We start from the raw sequence: 14,855 nt of genomic DNA on the forward strand, positions 1-14,855 counted from the left end.
GAAACAACATCCCTCCATCAACACACCACACTGTGGTGGAACATTTGTTACAGGTAAAATAATATCATCTGATACCACATCCATAGTATACATTTGGTTCACATTTTCCATACTGTCCCATTATCAACAAGTACATCTTTGGCATAGATGCAAGAATATTATATTATTACTGCTAATCACAGTCTATAGGTCGCTCCAGTTGTATTTTTCCCATGCATTCCCAACATCCTGCAGTAGTGATATACATTTGCTCTAGCTCACAAAGGACACTCTTGCATCTGTACCATCAACCATAATTCTCATCCACCTCTTGATTTACTGTGCTATTCCTAGATTATTCTCTAGCAGTCTGTCAATTGGCACTTACATTATACTGGACTACCATTTTCAGCCACATACACATTTATAAACTAGCTATTACTCACTATTTGTTACCATCCATTCTATACATTTCCACCCTTATACAGTAAAGCTAATTAAAACTTCTACATACATTAAACATCAGTAGTCCATCTCAGTCCTTCTCTTATCTCCTTTAAGAATCCACCACCAGGTCTTGAAGATATTTTCCTAAAATTTCTTCTAGAAGTTTTATGGTTCTTTTATTTTTAGGTGTTTTATCCATTTGGAGTTAATTTTTGAAAAAGGTGTAAGATAGGAGTCCACTTTCCTTCTTTTGGGTATGGATATCCAGTTCTTTCAGCACCATTTGTTGAATGGTCTGTTCTGCCCGAGCTGTGTGGATTTGACGGGCTAGTCAAAAATCACCTGACCACACTTGTGAGGGTCTGTTTCTGAACTATCAGTTTTGTTCCATTGGTCTATGTGTCTGTCTTTCTTCCAGTAGCATGCAGTTTTTACCACAATAGCTAGGTAATATGATTTAAAGTCTGGAGATAAGAGTTCACTTTTCTTTTTTAAATGGTTCTGGCTATTCAGGACTCCTTACCCTTCCAAATAAATTTGATAACTGTGTTTTCAATTTTTTAAAAAAATGCTGGTGGAATTTTTATCACAATTGCATTGTATCTGTATTTCAATTTGAGTAGAATTGACATCTTAATGATATTTAGCCTTCCAATCCACGAGCATGGAATGTTCTTCCAGCTATTTAGGCCTTTTTTTATTTCTTTTAACACTGAGCAGCAGTTTTTTGAATATAGGTGCTTTACATCATTAGTTAAATTTATTCCTATTTGAGTTTTATCTGTCATATTTTATTTTCATCACTCTTTTGATACTTTGTTACTTTTATTGATATAATCTTCATTTCTAGGCTCTCTTCCAGGCCTCTCTCTCCTGACTTTTCTTCTCAGGCTCTAGCACACCCTTTAGTATTTCCTGAAAATCCAGGCTCTTGGTTAGAAATTCTCTCAGTTTATTTTATCTGTGAATATTCTAAATTCTCCCTCATTTTTGAAAGATAGTCTTGCTAGGTGTAAAATTCTTAGGGAAAGTGGACTTGGCCCAATGGATAGGGCATCCGTCTACCACATGGGAGGTCTGTGGTTCAAACCCCGGGCCTCCTTGACCCGTGTGGAGCTGGCCCAACCACAGTGCTGATGCGTGCAAGGAGTGCCATGCCACGCAGGGGTGCCCCTCACATAGGGGAGCCCCACGTGCAAGGAGTGCGCTGCGTAAGGAGAGCCGCACAGTGCAAAAGAAAGTTCAGCCTGCCCAGGAATGGCACCACACACACTGAGAGCTGACACAGCAAGATGACACAACAAAAAAAGGTACAGATTCCCCTGCCACTGACAACAACAGAAGCAGACAAGGAACACACAGCAAATGGACACAGAGAACAGACAACTGGGGGTGTGGGGAAGGGGAGAGATAAATAAATCTTTAAAAAAATAATAAAATAAAATAAAATTCTTGGCTGGAAATTTTTCTCTTGTAGTATCTTAAATATATCAGACCACAGTCTTCTTGCCTCCATGGTTTCTGGTGAGAAATTGGCACTTAATCTTATTGGGTATCCCTTATATGTTATGCATTGCTTTCTCTTGCTGGTCTCAGAATTCTCTCTATGTCTTTGGCATTTGACATTCTGATGAGTATGTGTCTCAGAGTTGGTCTATTCAGATTTTTTCAGATGGGAGTACATCGTGCTTCTTGGACATGGATATCTATGTCCTTCAGTAGGGTTTGGAAATTCTCTGCCTTATTTCTTCAAACATTCCTTCTGCTCCTTTTCCCTTCTCTTCTCCTTCTGGGACACCCATGACACATATGTTTGCATGCCTTTTGCTGTCATTTAGTTCCCTGAGGCCTTGTTCAATTTTTTCCATTCTTTCTTCATTTGTTCTTTTGTATGTTCACTTTCAGAGGTCATTTCTTCAAGCTCACAAAACTTTTCTTCTGCCTCCTCAAACTGCTATTATATGATTCCAATGTTTTTTAAGTTTCATTTATTGCACCTTTTATTCCCATAAGTTCTGCTATTTTTCTGTGTATGCTTTCAAATTCTTCTTTGTGCTCACCCAGTGTCTTCTAAATATCCCTAATCTCTTTAGCCATCTCATTGAATTTATTAAGGAGATTTGTTTAAACATCTATGATTAGTTTTCTCAACTCCTTTATGTCATCTGGAGGCTTATCTTGTTCCTTTAATTGGGCCGTATCTTCCTGTTTCTTGGTGTGGATTGTAATTTTTTGTTGGTGTCTTGGCATCTGGATTACTAGAGTATTTATTCTGGATGTAGTTTTTCTCCTTAGGTTAGAACTTCCTGCCCTTTCTCCCTTGCTGGTTTTGGAGTAGGAGCCAAGGATGTCATTGGTACTGTAAGCTGTGGAGGCTCAAGCTGCCCTCATTGTCCTAGGGACCAATGAAGCTTCTCCCAACTTTCTCTTTACCAAGGGTAGGGACAGAGTCAGAGCTGTGTGGAATAATCTAAGTTGTGCAGGCCTCGACTGTAGTTGCCCAGAGAAACTGATGAAGCTTCACATCCCTTTCTCCCATGCCCGGAGCAGGAATGGAGCTGCAGGTGTGGGCAGCAATCTATGCAGTGCAGGTCGAAGATGACCACAGTTGCCCCAGTAGACTTCCAATTATTCAGTTCGTTCCACCCAAAGGTACCCACAGTTACCTGGATAGACTGGATAGCCCTGCCAGAAGTGGGGCTGAAGCCTAGTCTAGGGCTGCAGGATGATCTGGGTGAAAGGAATCAGTTCCTACCATCGCTGTGATTTTCAGTCAGCCCGGCTTCCCCTCATGCTGGGGGCGGAGTCAGAATTGCAGCCACTGACCTCTTTCCGACTTGGACAGATTCATACCCTAGCTGTTCCTAGGGTTATTCCTTAGCCATCTGAGTCTACCAATCAGTAACTGAAGTCGGCAGCCAAATGTCTCCTCCTCCCCTGTTTCTTGGAAATGGAGCTTCCAATTCCAGCCACAGAACAGCTCCTGGGGCGGTTCTTGCCACCAGAGTAGGACAATCACTGGCCTCTACAGCTTGGCCTGCAATTTCTCAGAGAGACTGGCACAGGTCCCCGCAGCATCCTCCTTGCCAGAGTTGGGGCTGGGGCCTAGGCTAGAGCTGCAATCTGACCTGGATGGAAAGAAGCCACTCCCCACCAGCTCTCGAATTCTCAGTCCGCCCCGCTTCCCCTCATGCCAGGCACTGAGTTAAGATGGCAGCTTCCAGCCTCTTTCTGACTTGGACAGGCTCAATCCTTAGCTGTTCTCAGGATTATACTTTAGCCCACTGAATTTACTTATCAGTAGGTGTAGTTTGTGCCCAACTGTCTCTTCCTCCCCCGTTTTTGGGAAATGGAGCTTTCAATTCCAGTCGTGGAACAGCTCCGGAGGCAGCTTGTGCCTCCAGTGGAGGATGGGCATCAGCTTCCGGGGTGTGGGCGCTCTACTTACAAACTCTACTTATGAATCTTCTCTGCAGATGGGCAGTCTTCTCCTTCCATTCCTTCAAGGATGTTGCAGGATGCCCTTCTGGCCTCCTGGAGCCCCCAAACAGGTGCTTCAGCAAGCTCCAGAGAGCTCTGGGTGTTTACTAACTGTCCAGTAGCAGGAGTTGACTCTAGGAGCACCTTACTCCGCCACCATCTTGCTGGTTGTCTCCTCTCTGTGTCACATTTTAAGTAAGGTACATATATTGTTTTCTTAGGCATAATGCTTTTATACACTTAATTGACTTAGTGTAAACATAACTTATATGCCCTGGGGAACAAAAAAATTCGTGTGACTTGCTTTATTGCAATATTTGCTTTATTGCCATGGTCTGGAACCAAACCCACAGTATTTCCGAGGTATGCCTGAACAAGAATGATTATAGCAGCTGTTCCATAAGAGCCCAAAACTGGAAACAAAAAGTCCATCAAAAATAGAAATAAACTACAAACAAATAAATTGTGGTATGTTCGTATGATACTAAATTGTTATGAAAAAGAATTGTGTGTGTGTATATATATATATATATATATATATATATATATATATATATAATTCTGATACACACACATATATATACAACAATGTAGGTGATTCTCAGGGATATAGAGTTAAATAAAAGATGTCAGACACAAAAGAATATATACGATAGGATTACATTTATGTGAAGTTCAAAAATAGGCAAAACTAATGGTAAGAGTAGAAAAGCAGAGTAGTGATAAGTGTTGGGACTTGTGGGGGTGGGGTAATGACTTCAAGAAGTAGCAGGACCCCCAGAAAAAGCCAAAGTAGTTACAACCCTAGGTACTGGTTCTCCTGAAGGCTACTGAGATCCACAGGTTATGGCAGATGGATTTGGAGTCTGTGCCATGGCAGAGGGCCCTACTTTGGAATTTATGCTCCTGAGTGTGATGGAGTTTGACTCAGATGTGAGTTTTCTACACATGCCTCTTCTGTCATTTTTACTGAACCTGTGGTTGGTGGTAAGGATAGTATATACCCTGGGGAATTGAATCTCTGGACTGCCCATGTGCCAGCTGGGCCCTGAGCCTCAGCAGAGTGGCGACTCCTCCTCTCTGGTTCGTTGGTCTTACCCAGGTCAGCTAACAGGGAGGTGAAGATGGTCAACCACCACACAAGGGAATCAAGAGTGCCTACAGCTGTAAGCAGAGGAATTGCATCCATCATCCATGTGGAATCTAAGCCCCCACTTGATGTAGAGGTAGAGAGGGCATCACCATACCAGGTTCCACAGAATGAAGGAGTAAAATATGGACTAGAGTAGACTTACTGATATTCTATTATAAAACTATTGTGACCAGTAATAGAAGAAATTTTAGCATCGAGGTGGAGAAAGTGGCCACAGTAGTTGCTGAGGGCAGGGAGAGGGAAGAAGAGATGTATTGTGGGAGCACTTTTGAAATTTTGATTTGTTCTAAATGGTATTTCAGGGTCAGATGCTGGACTTTATATATCCTGCCATAACCCACTGAATGTACTGGGGGAAAGTGGAAAGTTTACGGGGTAAACTATTATCTTTGTAGTGCAGCAGTGTCCCAAAATGTGTTCACAATGATGGGGAGGTTATTGGAGTGGGGTGGGGGGGTGGGAACCTCATATTTTTTAATGTAACATTTGTGGGGAGTGGGTTATATGGGAACGTCTTATGTTTTTTGTTTTTTTGTTTTTTAATTTAACATTCCTTGTAATTTATTAACTTTAATTAAAAAAAAACATAGGAAAAAAAAAAAAGTAGCCTTCTAGGGAGCTAGAAATGTTCTGTACCTTTATCTGAACAGTAGGTTCACAGGTATAATACAAATGTAAAAAAGAAATCCTCAGACATCACTTATAATTTGAGTCATTTGCTATATGTATATAAGCTTTATCTTAATTTTTTTTTAATTTGGTAAGATGTGTCCAATTTCAGTAATGGGAAAATGTGAAAAACTGTGCCTCCCAAAATTTAACAGGGTCTCCTTATTGTCTTGCATATAGTAAGTGCTTAATACATTTTTGTTGGGGTGAATTATATTCTCTTTAATACCCCTCCAAGAGTCAGTCACACTTAAACTCTTACTGACTTCTGCTTTGTGTTGGAGACACCTGATTACAGGTGTCCTCTAGAATTGATTGCTGAAGACTCGGAATCTGTGGGGATGCCTGGGAAGATCAAGTCTGTGAGCCTTAAATGCTGCCATACAGGGAGGGCATTGTGGGGAGGGGCTTCAGTAGCAGGGTTGAAGGAAGCCCCCAGACCCCCCAGGGCCTGGCCCTTCATCTCCCTTGGCCAGTCGGGGCCTGGCCCTTCGTCTCCCTTGGCCAGTGCCTGCCTTGTTGCTCAGACAAAGCCAGATTATGAGAAGGGAAATCCTTCCTAGCAAACCTCAGGCAAGCCCTCTCCTTTGATCAGGACTCAAAAGTACGAGGTGAGAAAAGGCATATACTACAGTGGATCTCGAACTTTAAGGCACATCAAAATCACTGGGAAGACTTTTAAACCCAGGTGCTGGACCCCATGCGCAATTTCTGATCCACCCAGCTTGGGGTAGGGCCAAAAAATCTACACCCTAACCAGCTTCCAGGTGCTACTGAGGCTTCAACTTTGAGAACCGCTGGTGTAGTGGGAAGAATATGGAATCAGAGCATCAGAGGTCAAGTCCTGAGCTCTGCATAATACTCTCTAAGACCTTGAGCAAGCAACTTAATCTCCATGAACCTATTTCTTCATCTGTATAACAAAGATAATATGTATCTGACTTGTCTTGTAGGATTGGCATTCATATTATGTGAGTTCATTTGTGTTTTGAAGACCAAGGGTTCCTCACATGTTTGTGTCATGGACCCCTTTGGCAGTTTATGGACACCATCTCAGAATATTTGTTTTTAAATAAAACCCAGACTACAAAGGAAGCCAATTATATTGAAATACATTTGTAAAAATATTAAAAAACAAATTTTAATTGTAATATGTGCTTCCTTTAACATAGAACAGATCTAATGGAGAGTCTAATAATTGTTAAGTCCAAAAGGTTGATGAATTTTTTAATGATATTTCAAAATATCTGTAATGTCATCTGCATCATAGGTGATTTCAATTGGTGACAAAGTTACAGTACTACTAATGCTACTCTGGCTTGTTGCCTACATCTATAAAAGAAGGAAGCACTCAGTTTCAGTTAAAGGTCAGTGAAAATAAATATGTAATTCACAGATCCCTCTAAAGTGGTAGTATGAAATGTAGAGTTGCGTGTATACTGTATGCCATTTTTAGGGAATCTGGATTAGCTAATACATTCCATCACTTGGGTCCATGCCCATCTGCAGGGTTCCATGGAGGCTCATAAACAGGGACTGGAAATGACAAAAGCACCAGGCTCCAGGCCTCCAGCTGGTCTGGGGCAGGGGTGAGCAGTGACGTGACCTCTTAGTCCTTGGTTTTGATGTGATCTTCCCCCATAGCTTCTAAGGACTGCTGACACATTAAGAAGCATGGACTTTTATTGCTAGGAGGAACTTAACCCTCATTTTTCATAGGAAAATATAGAGATCTGGATCACGGTGGTCTCTTTGCTCTAAGGAAATCACCTTCTTTATTTGATTATGGGAGGAAATGGTTGGGTCATCAACTTGGGCACTAAAACGATGATGCCCAAGTGTCTAAGAAGCACAGCTTGATCTACAAGCTATTCTTATACAAATCTTGGAGAAGGACTTTGTTGGTTTATTTTAGGCAAACAAAGAAACATCCAGCCTTGACAACTCAAACTGGAATAAAACGCAGCTGTCAAACGAGAGTCATGAATTCCTCATGTTGACATAGCTGTGAGGTTGCTTCAGCTTGACCCTCAGAGAACACGCCCTCTCAGTAAGAGCCATGAGCCACCTGCGCCTTTTTGTGAGGTGGTTCTGGACACCACTAATAGCCCTGGAACCGCTTACAGGCACATAAATTGCAGGTGCAGCTGTTTTCAATATTCAAGGCCAGATGGTGGCCAGTTTTGGAGCTGTTTCAGAAGCTAAACCCTGGGCTTAAGGAATCAGGGCCATGTTTGCTAAAAGTCTGATAAGGCTTTTTGTTTCTTTGCTTGGTATGGCTAAAGAATCATCTAAACCTTCCAAGCGGATGCCTGGGTAACAGTGGTAGATGGTAAAATGATTCAGGGCACCCATGTTTCTATTTCCTGGGAGGCCTTTGCAGCTCTCTCCATTACAATATCTGAAAGGGTTCTTTAATGGACTTTGGTTCCCAGAAAATAACCTCTTCTACAATCTGGATATTAAGGGCAATAAAGTCTTAACTAGAACCTACCACAATTCTGAGTTTTTGATGTCCTAAATGGGCTTTTTAAGGAGAAGCTATAAAAAAGAGAAAACATATATCCCTCAGGAGTATTTCTGCTTGTACCCATTTCCTTCACATTAATTTGTTTCAAAGCTTTAAAGAAAAGTAATATGTGCCTATGGTTAAAAAAATGTAAATGGTAGTTAAAAGATATAAAATGAAAAATAAATATCTCCCCTCTTGTTTCCCATCCCAACCTAACCCCAAGCACTTTCCCCAAATGTTAAGTTTTTTGACTGTCCAGCTCTAAAAAGTTATATGCCTGGAATACATGCATATATGTTTATATTAAAACGTATACAAAATGGGATCATACTAAACACACTGTTCTGCATCTTTGTCTCATTTAAAAACATACCGTGGAGATCTTTCTATCTCCACACACACAGAACTATCTTATTCTTTTTAGGGCCACATGATATGCCATTGTGTGGGGGTGCAGTGTGATCATTTACTTAAGCAATCCTCTATTAATGGACATTTAGGTTGTTTTTAGTTTTTCTCTCTTTAAAAAATTCTGCAAAAAATATCCTTGTTACAGATACCTTTGGTTACTTACAGAAGTGTATCTCTCAAGTTATTTGCTAGAAGTAGAATTCTTGAGTTAAATTTCTAACAGTATAACCAAATTGCCCTCCGATATGGTCAAATCAATTCACATACCCATCAGCAAGGTATAGGGTACTTAGTTACTCATACTCCTATCCATATTTGGCAGTAGCATATTTTGAAAAAAATATTTGCCTGTCTCTTAGGTCAAAAATATCTCATTGTGGGAAGCGGACTTGGCCCAGTGGATAGGGCGTCTGTCTACCGCATGGGAGGTCTGCGGTTCAAACCCTGGGCCTCCTTGACCCATGTGGAGCTGGCCCACACGCAGTGCTGACGCACGCAAGGAGTGCCATGCCACGCAAGGGTGCTCCCCGCATAGGGGAGCCCCACGTGCAAAGAGTGCACCCCATAAGGAGAGCCACCCAGCGCGAAAGAAAGTGCAGCCTGCCCAGGTATGGTGCCACACACACGGAGAGCTGACACAACAAGATGATGCAACAAAAAGAAACACAGATTCCTGGTGCCGCTGATAAGGATAGAAGTGGACAAAGAAGAACATGCAGCAAAATGGACACAGAGAGCAGACAACGGGGGGGGGGGGGGTTGGGGGGGAAGGGAAGAGAAATAAATAAAAAATAAAAATCTAAAAAAAAACTCATTGTAGTTTTGGCTTGCATTTCTTTAATTTTAAGTGAGGTTGAGCATCTTTTCATTTGCTTGGGAATAATTGTACTTGGTTTTCTGTAAAGTGCCCATGAAAGGAATATAGCATCTAATGCAAGTCTGTTCTTAATCCTTAAGGAACTCTAATGTTTAATGGTTGACTAGAGAAAGATGAGGCAGAAAAGAAAACAGATATGAGAATCCTAAGACTCAGCAGAAGGAAAGCGAGCCAAGTGTGATGTCCCAGAAGCCAGTGGAAGAGTACTTCAAATAGGATGGTGTGGTCGGCAGTGCCAAAATCTGTTGAGGCATCTAGTAAGAGGAGGCTTTGGATTCAGCAACCTGGAGGTCTTGGTGACATTAATGAGAATCATTTCAGTGGAGTGGTGGAGGTTGGAACCAGACTGGAGATGTTTGAGGAATGAGTGGGGAGTGAGGAAGTATAGGGTTTTTTGTGTATATGTTGTTGTTTTTTCAAGGAGGTACTGGGAATTGAACCTAGACCTTGTACTTAGGAATCAGGTGCTCAGCCACTGAGCTACACCCACTCCCCAGAGAGAGACTTGATTTTTTCATTTGTTTTCCTTTTATTTGTTTTTAGGAGGTACTGCAGATTGAACTCAGGACCTCATACATGGGAAGCAGGCACTCAACCACTTGAGCTACCTCTGCTCCCAGAACTTTGGTTTTTGGTAGAGAACAACCCAAATTTGAGTGACCACAACTGTTCTTCTCCAGTCTCTACCCATGACCCTTCTTTGCCACCCAGTAAACTGAATTGATTTTATAACTTGATAATCATGGGATTATCAATGGTCCCCCAGTAACCATGGTGACCAGCCAGCCAGGCAAAGCAATCTGCAGGGGGAGGCCACCAAAAGGTTAGAGGCTCAAACTCAGCATGTAAATGCAATGCCTTCCCCCCAGCGCGGGACATGACACCCGGGGATGAGCCTCCCTGGCAACGAGGGACCACTATCAACTACCAACTGATGATGCAACTGGAAAATGACCTTATACGGAAGGTTCAATGTGGATCAGCAGAATATCCATGTCTACATAAAATACCATGACTTTAAAATGCTGTTTGACCTAAAGTAAGGGGGAAATGGAAAGGAGAAATGAGTTTATATGGCTACGAGTTTCTAAAAAAGAGTCTGGAGGCTGGCAGAAGGTTTGCCCTCATGCACAACTGAGCAGAGTCAGAGAGACAGATAAAGCAGATACAACCCCCAGATATTGGTTCCTTTGAGGGCTAAAGAGACCCATGGGAGTTATGGTCATGGCCGATGGGGTTAACTACCAGGGCAGATGGCCCCTCTTTGGAAATGGTGTTTAGAGTGTGTGATGAATCTGGACTCAGATGGGATCTCCCTTCATAAGACTTTCATGCTAATGTGCTGGAGGTGCAGTTAATGTTGGGGTTTAAGATATATTTAGGGGATTTGAATCTCTGGACTGACAATGTGATAGCCAGATCCTGAGCCTCAACAGACTCCAGCACCTACAATCTGATTTATTGGACTTACCACACTCAGCTAAGATGGAGTTGAAGAAGGACAACCACCACACCATGGAGCCTAGAGTGATTACAACTGAAAATGGGAGGATTGCATCCAGCATCCAGGTGGAATCTGACCCTCCTCCTGACATAGAGGTGCAATGGACACAACCAATCTAATGTCCACATAGAAGAGGTGGCATTGGATTGGGAAAAGTGGACATAATGGACAAAGGGTATGGGGAAAGGCAGGAAGAGATGAGAGGTGGAGGCGTCTTAGGGACATGGAGCTGCCCTGGATGGTGCTTCAGAGGTAATCACCGGACATTGTAAATCCTCACAGGGCCCACTTGATGGAATAGAGGAGAGTATGGGCCATGATGTGAACCAATGTATATGAGGTGCAGAGGTGCCCAAAGATGTACTTACCAAATCCAATGGATGTGTCATGATGATGGGAACAAGTGTTGTTGGGGGGGGGAGAGGGGGGGTGGGGGGGTGGGGTTGAATGGGACCTCACATATATATTTTTAATGTAATATTATTACAAAGTCAATAAAAAATAAAAAAATTAAAAAATAAAAAAAAATAAAAGAGAAAAAAAAAAAAAAAGGTTAGAGGCTCTTCCACCCTTCTTGCAACTTCTACCTTGTCTCTGGGAGGACCTATTGCAGAAACACTGTTGAAAATGGGTTTAAGAAATAAAAGGGGGGGGGTCCTTATATTTTAGAGACAAATACTGAAAAATTTAAGGATGAATGGAATCTCGGATTTGCCAGTAAAACAAGATTAACCATGAATTGATAATTGTTGAAGTTGGGTACATGGAGGTTCATTATACCATTCTCACTAATTTTGTTTATGTATAAATTTTTCCATACTAAATTGTAAAAAAAATAATAAAGTTAGGAATTCTGTAAAGTGGAGGTATAAAATACCTGCAGCCATCACAGGGCTACTAGGCTATGTGACTTTTCAGACAGGATATCTTCTGAACTGGCTTGTGGGTTTCAAGGAGCCAAGTGTCCAAAGGAAGAGCATCTGCTCTTGGGTACCACTCTTTCTTCTCCCATTAACCTAACACCTTGCTCCTTGTGCCTCTTCTCTCTGACCTCCCTCCTGAGTTGAGGGCTCCAAATCACAGTTCTGTCACTTCCTGTCTTCATGAACTTGAACTTACCTCTCATCTTTAAGCCACCGTCTGAAAAATGGAAATAATAGCATCTGCTTGGCAATGTTGTTGTGAGGATTAATTTTGACAATGTGTGTGAAGACATCTTAAACAGGTCACAGCCTCAAATGCCCACAAAAGTCAGGCGATATAAATGAGTGAAGTGGCCAGATAGAAGAAAATAATGCAGCCCTCTTGGTCTGTCTTTAACTATGCTCCTTTTAGCAGACATACATGTGGTAAGAATTATGAGAAAATTAACCATGCAGCATGGTAATGAATGGTAATGAGATTTAGCCACAATGTTGGGGAGTAATAGAGAGTGGTGGGGACTGGGGCAAATCAGAGCCTGCATCTAAAGGGAGCTGTCCTCCTCAGCTCCAGCTAATTGCTGCTTTGAGAGAACGTGGAGCCAATGTGAACATGTCTTCCTGTTTTACAAGAGAAACTAGAACTCTAAAGTTTTTACGTGAAATCTCCCAATTCTTAAATTTGGGCTGTTATTTTTAAGAAAATACCATGAAGGCCAAATTAATCCTATCTATGGGCCAAAATCAGTCCCTGGACTGCCAATGTGCAACCTCTCACCTACATAATGGTATGTAATATAAATTAGATTCCCCTCCCCCTTCTTTTATTCTCCTCCTCTTTCTCCTTTCCCTCCCTGTTTTCTGCATCCTTCTCTCCAAGCCTTCATTTCTACATTAAGTCCAAATAGTTGCAGGGGTTGAAGAGAGTTGAAGACGGGATTAAGCACAAGGGGATGTGGTCAAGACACCTAACTGTGGAGGGCCTAGGTGCATGGCACATAGTGGATCCTAAAGAAACACTCAATGAATGAATAAGCCAGCCACGAGGGGTGTCCGTTCCCTCTCTTGTGTACATCCCTGCCTTACCCGAGGAACTGTCTCGTTTTTCTCCACAGCCTTGCGAAGCCGTTCTGGTCGCTCCATCATCAACGGGAACTGGGCGATTGACCGGCCTGGGAAGTACGAGGGTGGAGGGACGATGTTTACCTACAAGCGTCCCAACGAGATTTCGAGCACTGCAGGAGAGTCCTTTTTGGCCGAAGGTCCCACTAATGAGATCTTGGATGTCTATGTGAGTGTGGACGTTTCTAGACTGTTCTTTGAAATTTGTATCTTGCTGCTACGAAGGACCACACTTAGAACAAAAAAGCCAGAAATCATTGCCCATGCTCAATAAAATCATGAGTGGAGCCTGCCTGAGGTGCCCCTTAAATGCCTGGCGTTCATCTTGGCCCTTTGCCTTTGCTTGTGCCTAGCTCACAGAAACTTTAAACCCTACCAGATGCTTATTACCCTCAGAGTTTATTGACCCAGTAAAACCAATTTTACTTGTTGAACCAAATCAGAGGCAAAACATATCCTTTATTTCATGAGGGTTGGATCTCCTCCAGGCCCTTTCCTCCTAATGCTAATTTGGCATGTTTTCTTTTTATGGCAAAAGAAAGCAAATGGCCAAAGCAGAACAAGACCTCTCTCAGTTCCCAGCCTTCTTCGAACTCTGTTAGAGCAAATGAAGAGAGAAGAACCCCAGAGCGGTCCAGGAGAAACAGCGAAGCTTGGAGCAACCCTACAGAGGTTCTGCAAAGACAGAACTTGGATTTCTTATATAAGAAACTAAAATACCGAGTTGCTCCAGACCGAGATGGTCCATATTTTAAAAAGATACCACTAAAAGCCAGTTTTCTTAAAAGATCAGGAAATAAAAGATGACAAGAAATGAAAGCTTGAAATAAATTTCTGATAAAAAGAATGAGCTCTGAATTTAATCGTGTACATTCATTTCTGACAAAAATGCATGTATACTATTATTTTCCTTGAAGCCATGCCAAATCTATTGGCTGTGTCCAAGTTTTATGAATATTAGTTATTGCTTTTACATTACCTCTCTACAGTTACTTGTCCATTCCTTTTGGGCCTAGTGGCTTGTGGACTAGAAATTATAAAGGAAGCCCAATTTGTTAATTTTGGTTATATTTAAGACTGCCCGGTTGATTAGCTGTAGGTAAAGTTCTACTGGCATCAGAAATTAAAAGGTCAGATTTTTGAGGGCCCCATGGGATGGCCTGGGATGTGGCGGCCAGTGGTCATTTCATAAACAGGACGAAGGTTGCACTGGCAGAGTGTTCACACAGAAGAGGTGCAGGAGATTATTTGGAAAGACAGATGAGGGGATATAGGCAGACGGCAGGACTCTGAGGTCTCAGCACCACGTTTCCTCAACGCTGGGGTTTGGTATTGCTTCCTGGATTGTGAGGAGCCCAGTGACTCTCAGGTCTGCCTTCCTGAGGTCCCATTTCACGAGTTGGGGAGGGGTCGGAGATGATGGCACAAGAGGAGAGAATAGACACTCTCTGGAACCAAACAGGATCCTCCCGCGCAGGAGTAACTCAGAGGCTCCTCTAGCTAGAAGGCACCTCAGAGATCAGCTGTGAGTCCAGCGACCTCCTCCTCAAGGTAAAGAAATCAAAAACTGTGAGACTAGGAACTCACTCCAGGCTACCCCGCTGGCCAACAGGAGAGCACTTTATAAAAACAGCCGACAGAAATAGCACAGCGTGACACTGCCTCTTTGCCTAGCTCGTGTCACACCCCCGGATTCTTATCCTACTGCTCCATTTAGCCCCCAGCCCCTCCTCCCCCCAGGAAAGCCATGACCACAAGGGGCTTTGTGCTCCAAGGACAAT

The 14,855-nt window shown here is 42.5% G+C and overlaps 1 protein-coding gene across 2 annotated transcripts in view; it reads left to right on the forward strand.

Annotated features, from left to right (window-relative positions):
- THSD4 (thrombospondin type 1 domain containing 4) overlaps nt 1-14,855 on the forward strand; it is a 634,788-nt gene that overhangs the window by 568,670 nt on the left and 51,263 nt on the right. For both annotated transcript variants that reach the window (XM_058294432.2, XM_004451032.4), the window contains exon 9: nt 13,068-13,243. In XM_058294432.2, coding sequence (XP_058150415.1) covers nt 13,068-13,243 — 176 coding nt within the window. The remainder of the gene's footprint in view (nt 1-13,067; nt 13,244-14,855) is intronic.

The sequence above is a fragment of the Dasypus novemcinctus genome, chromosome 3 (assembly GCF_030445035.2).
Source record: "Dasypus novemcinctus isolate mDasNov1 chromosome 3, mDasNov1.1.hap2, whole genome shotgun sequence".
Taxonomy (NCBI): Eukaryota; Metazoa; Chordata; class Mammalia; order Cingulata; family Dasypodidae; genus Dasypus; species Dasypus novemcinctus.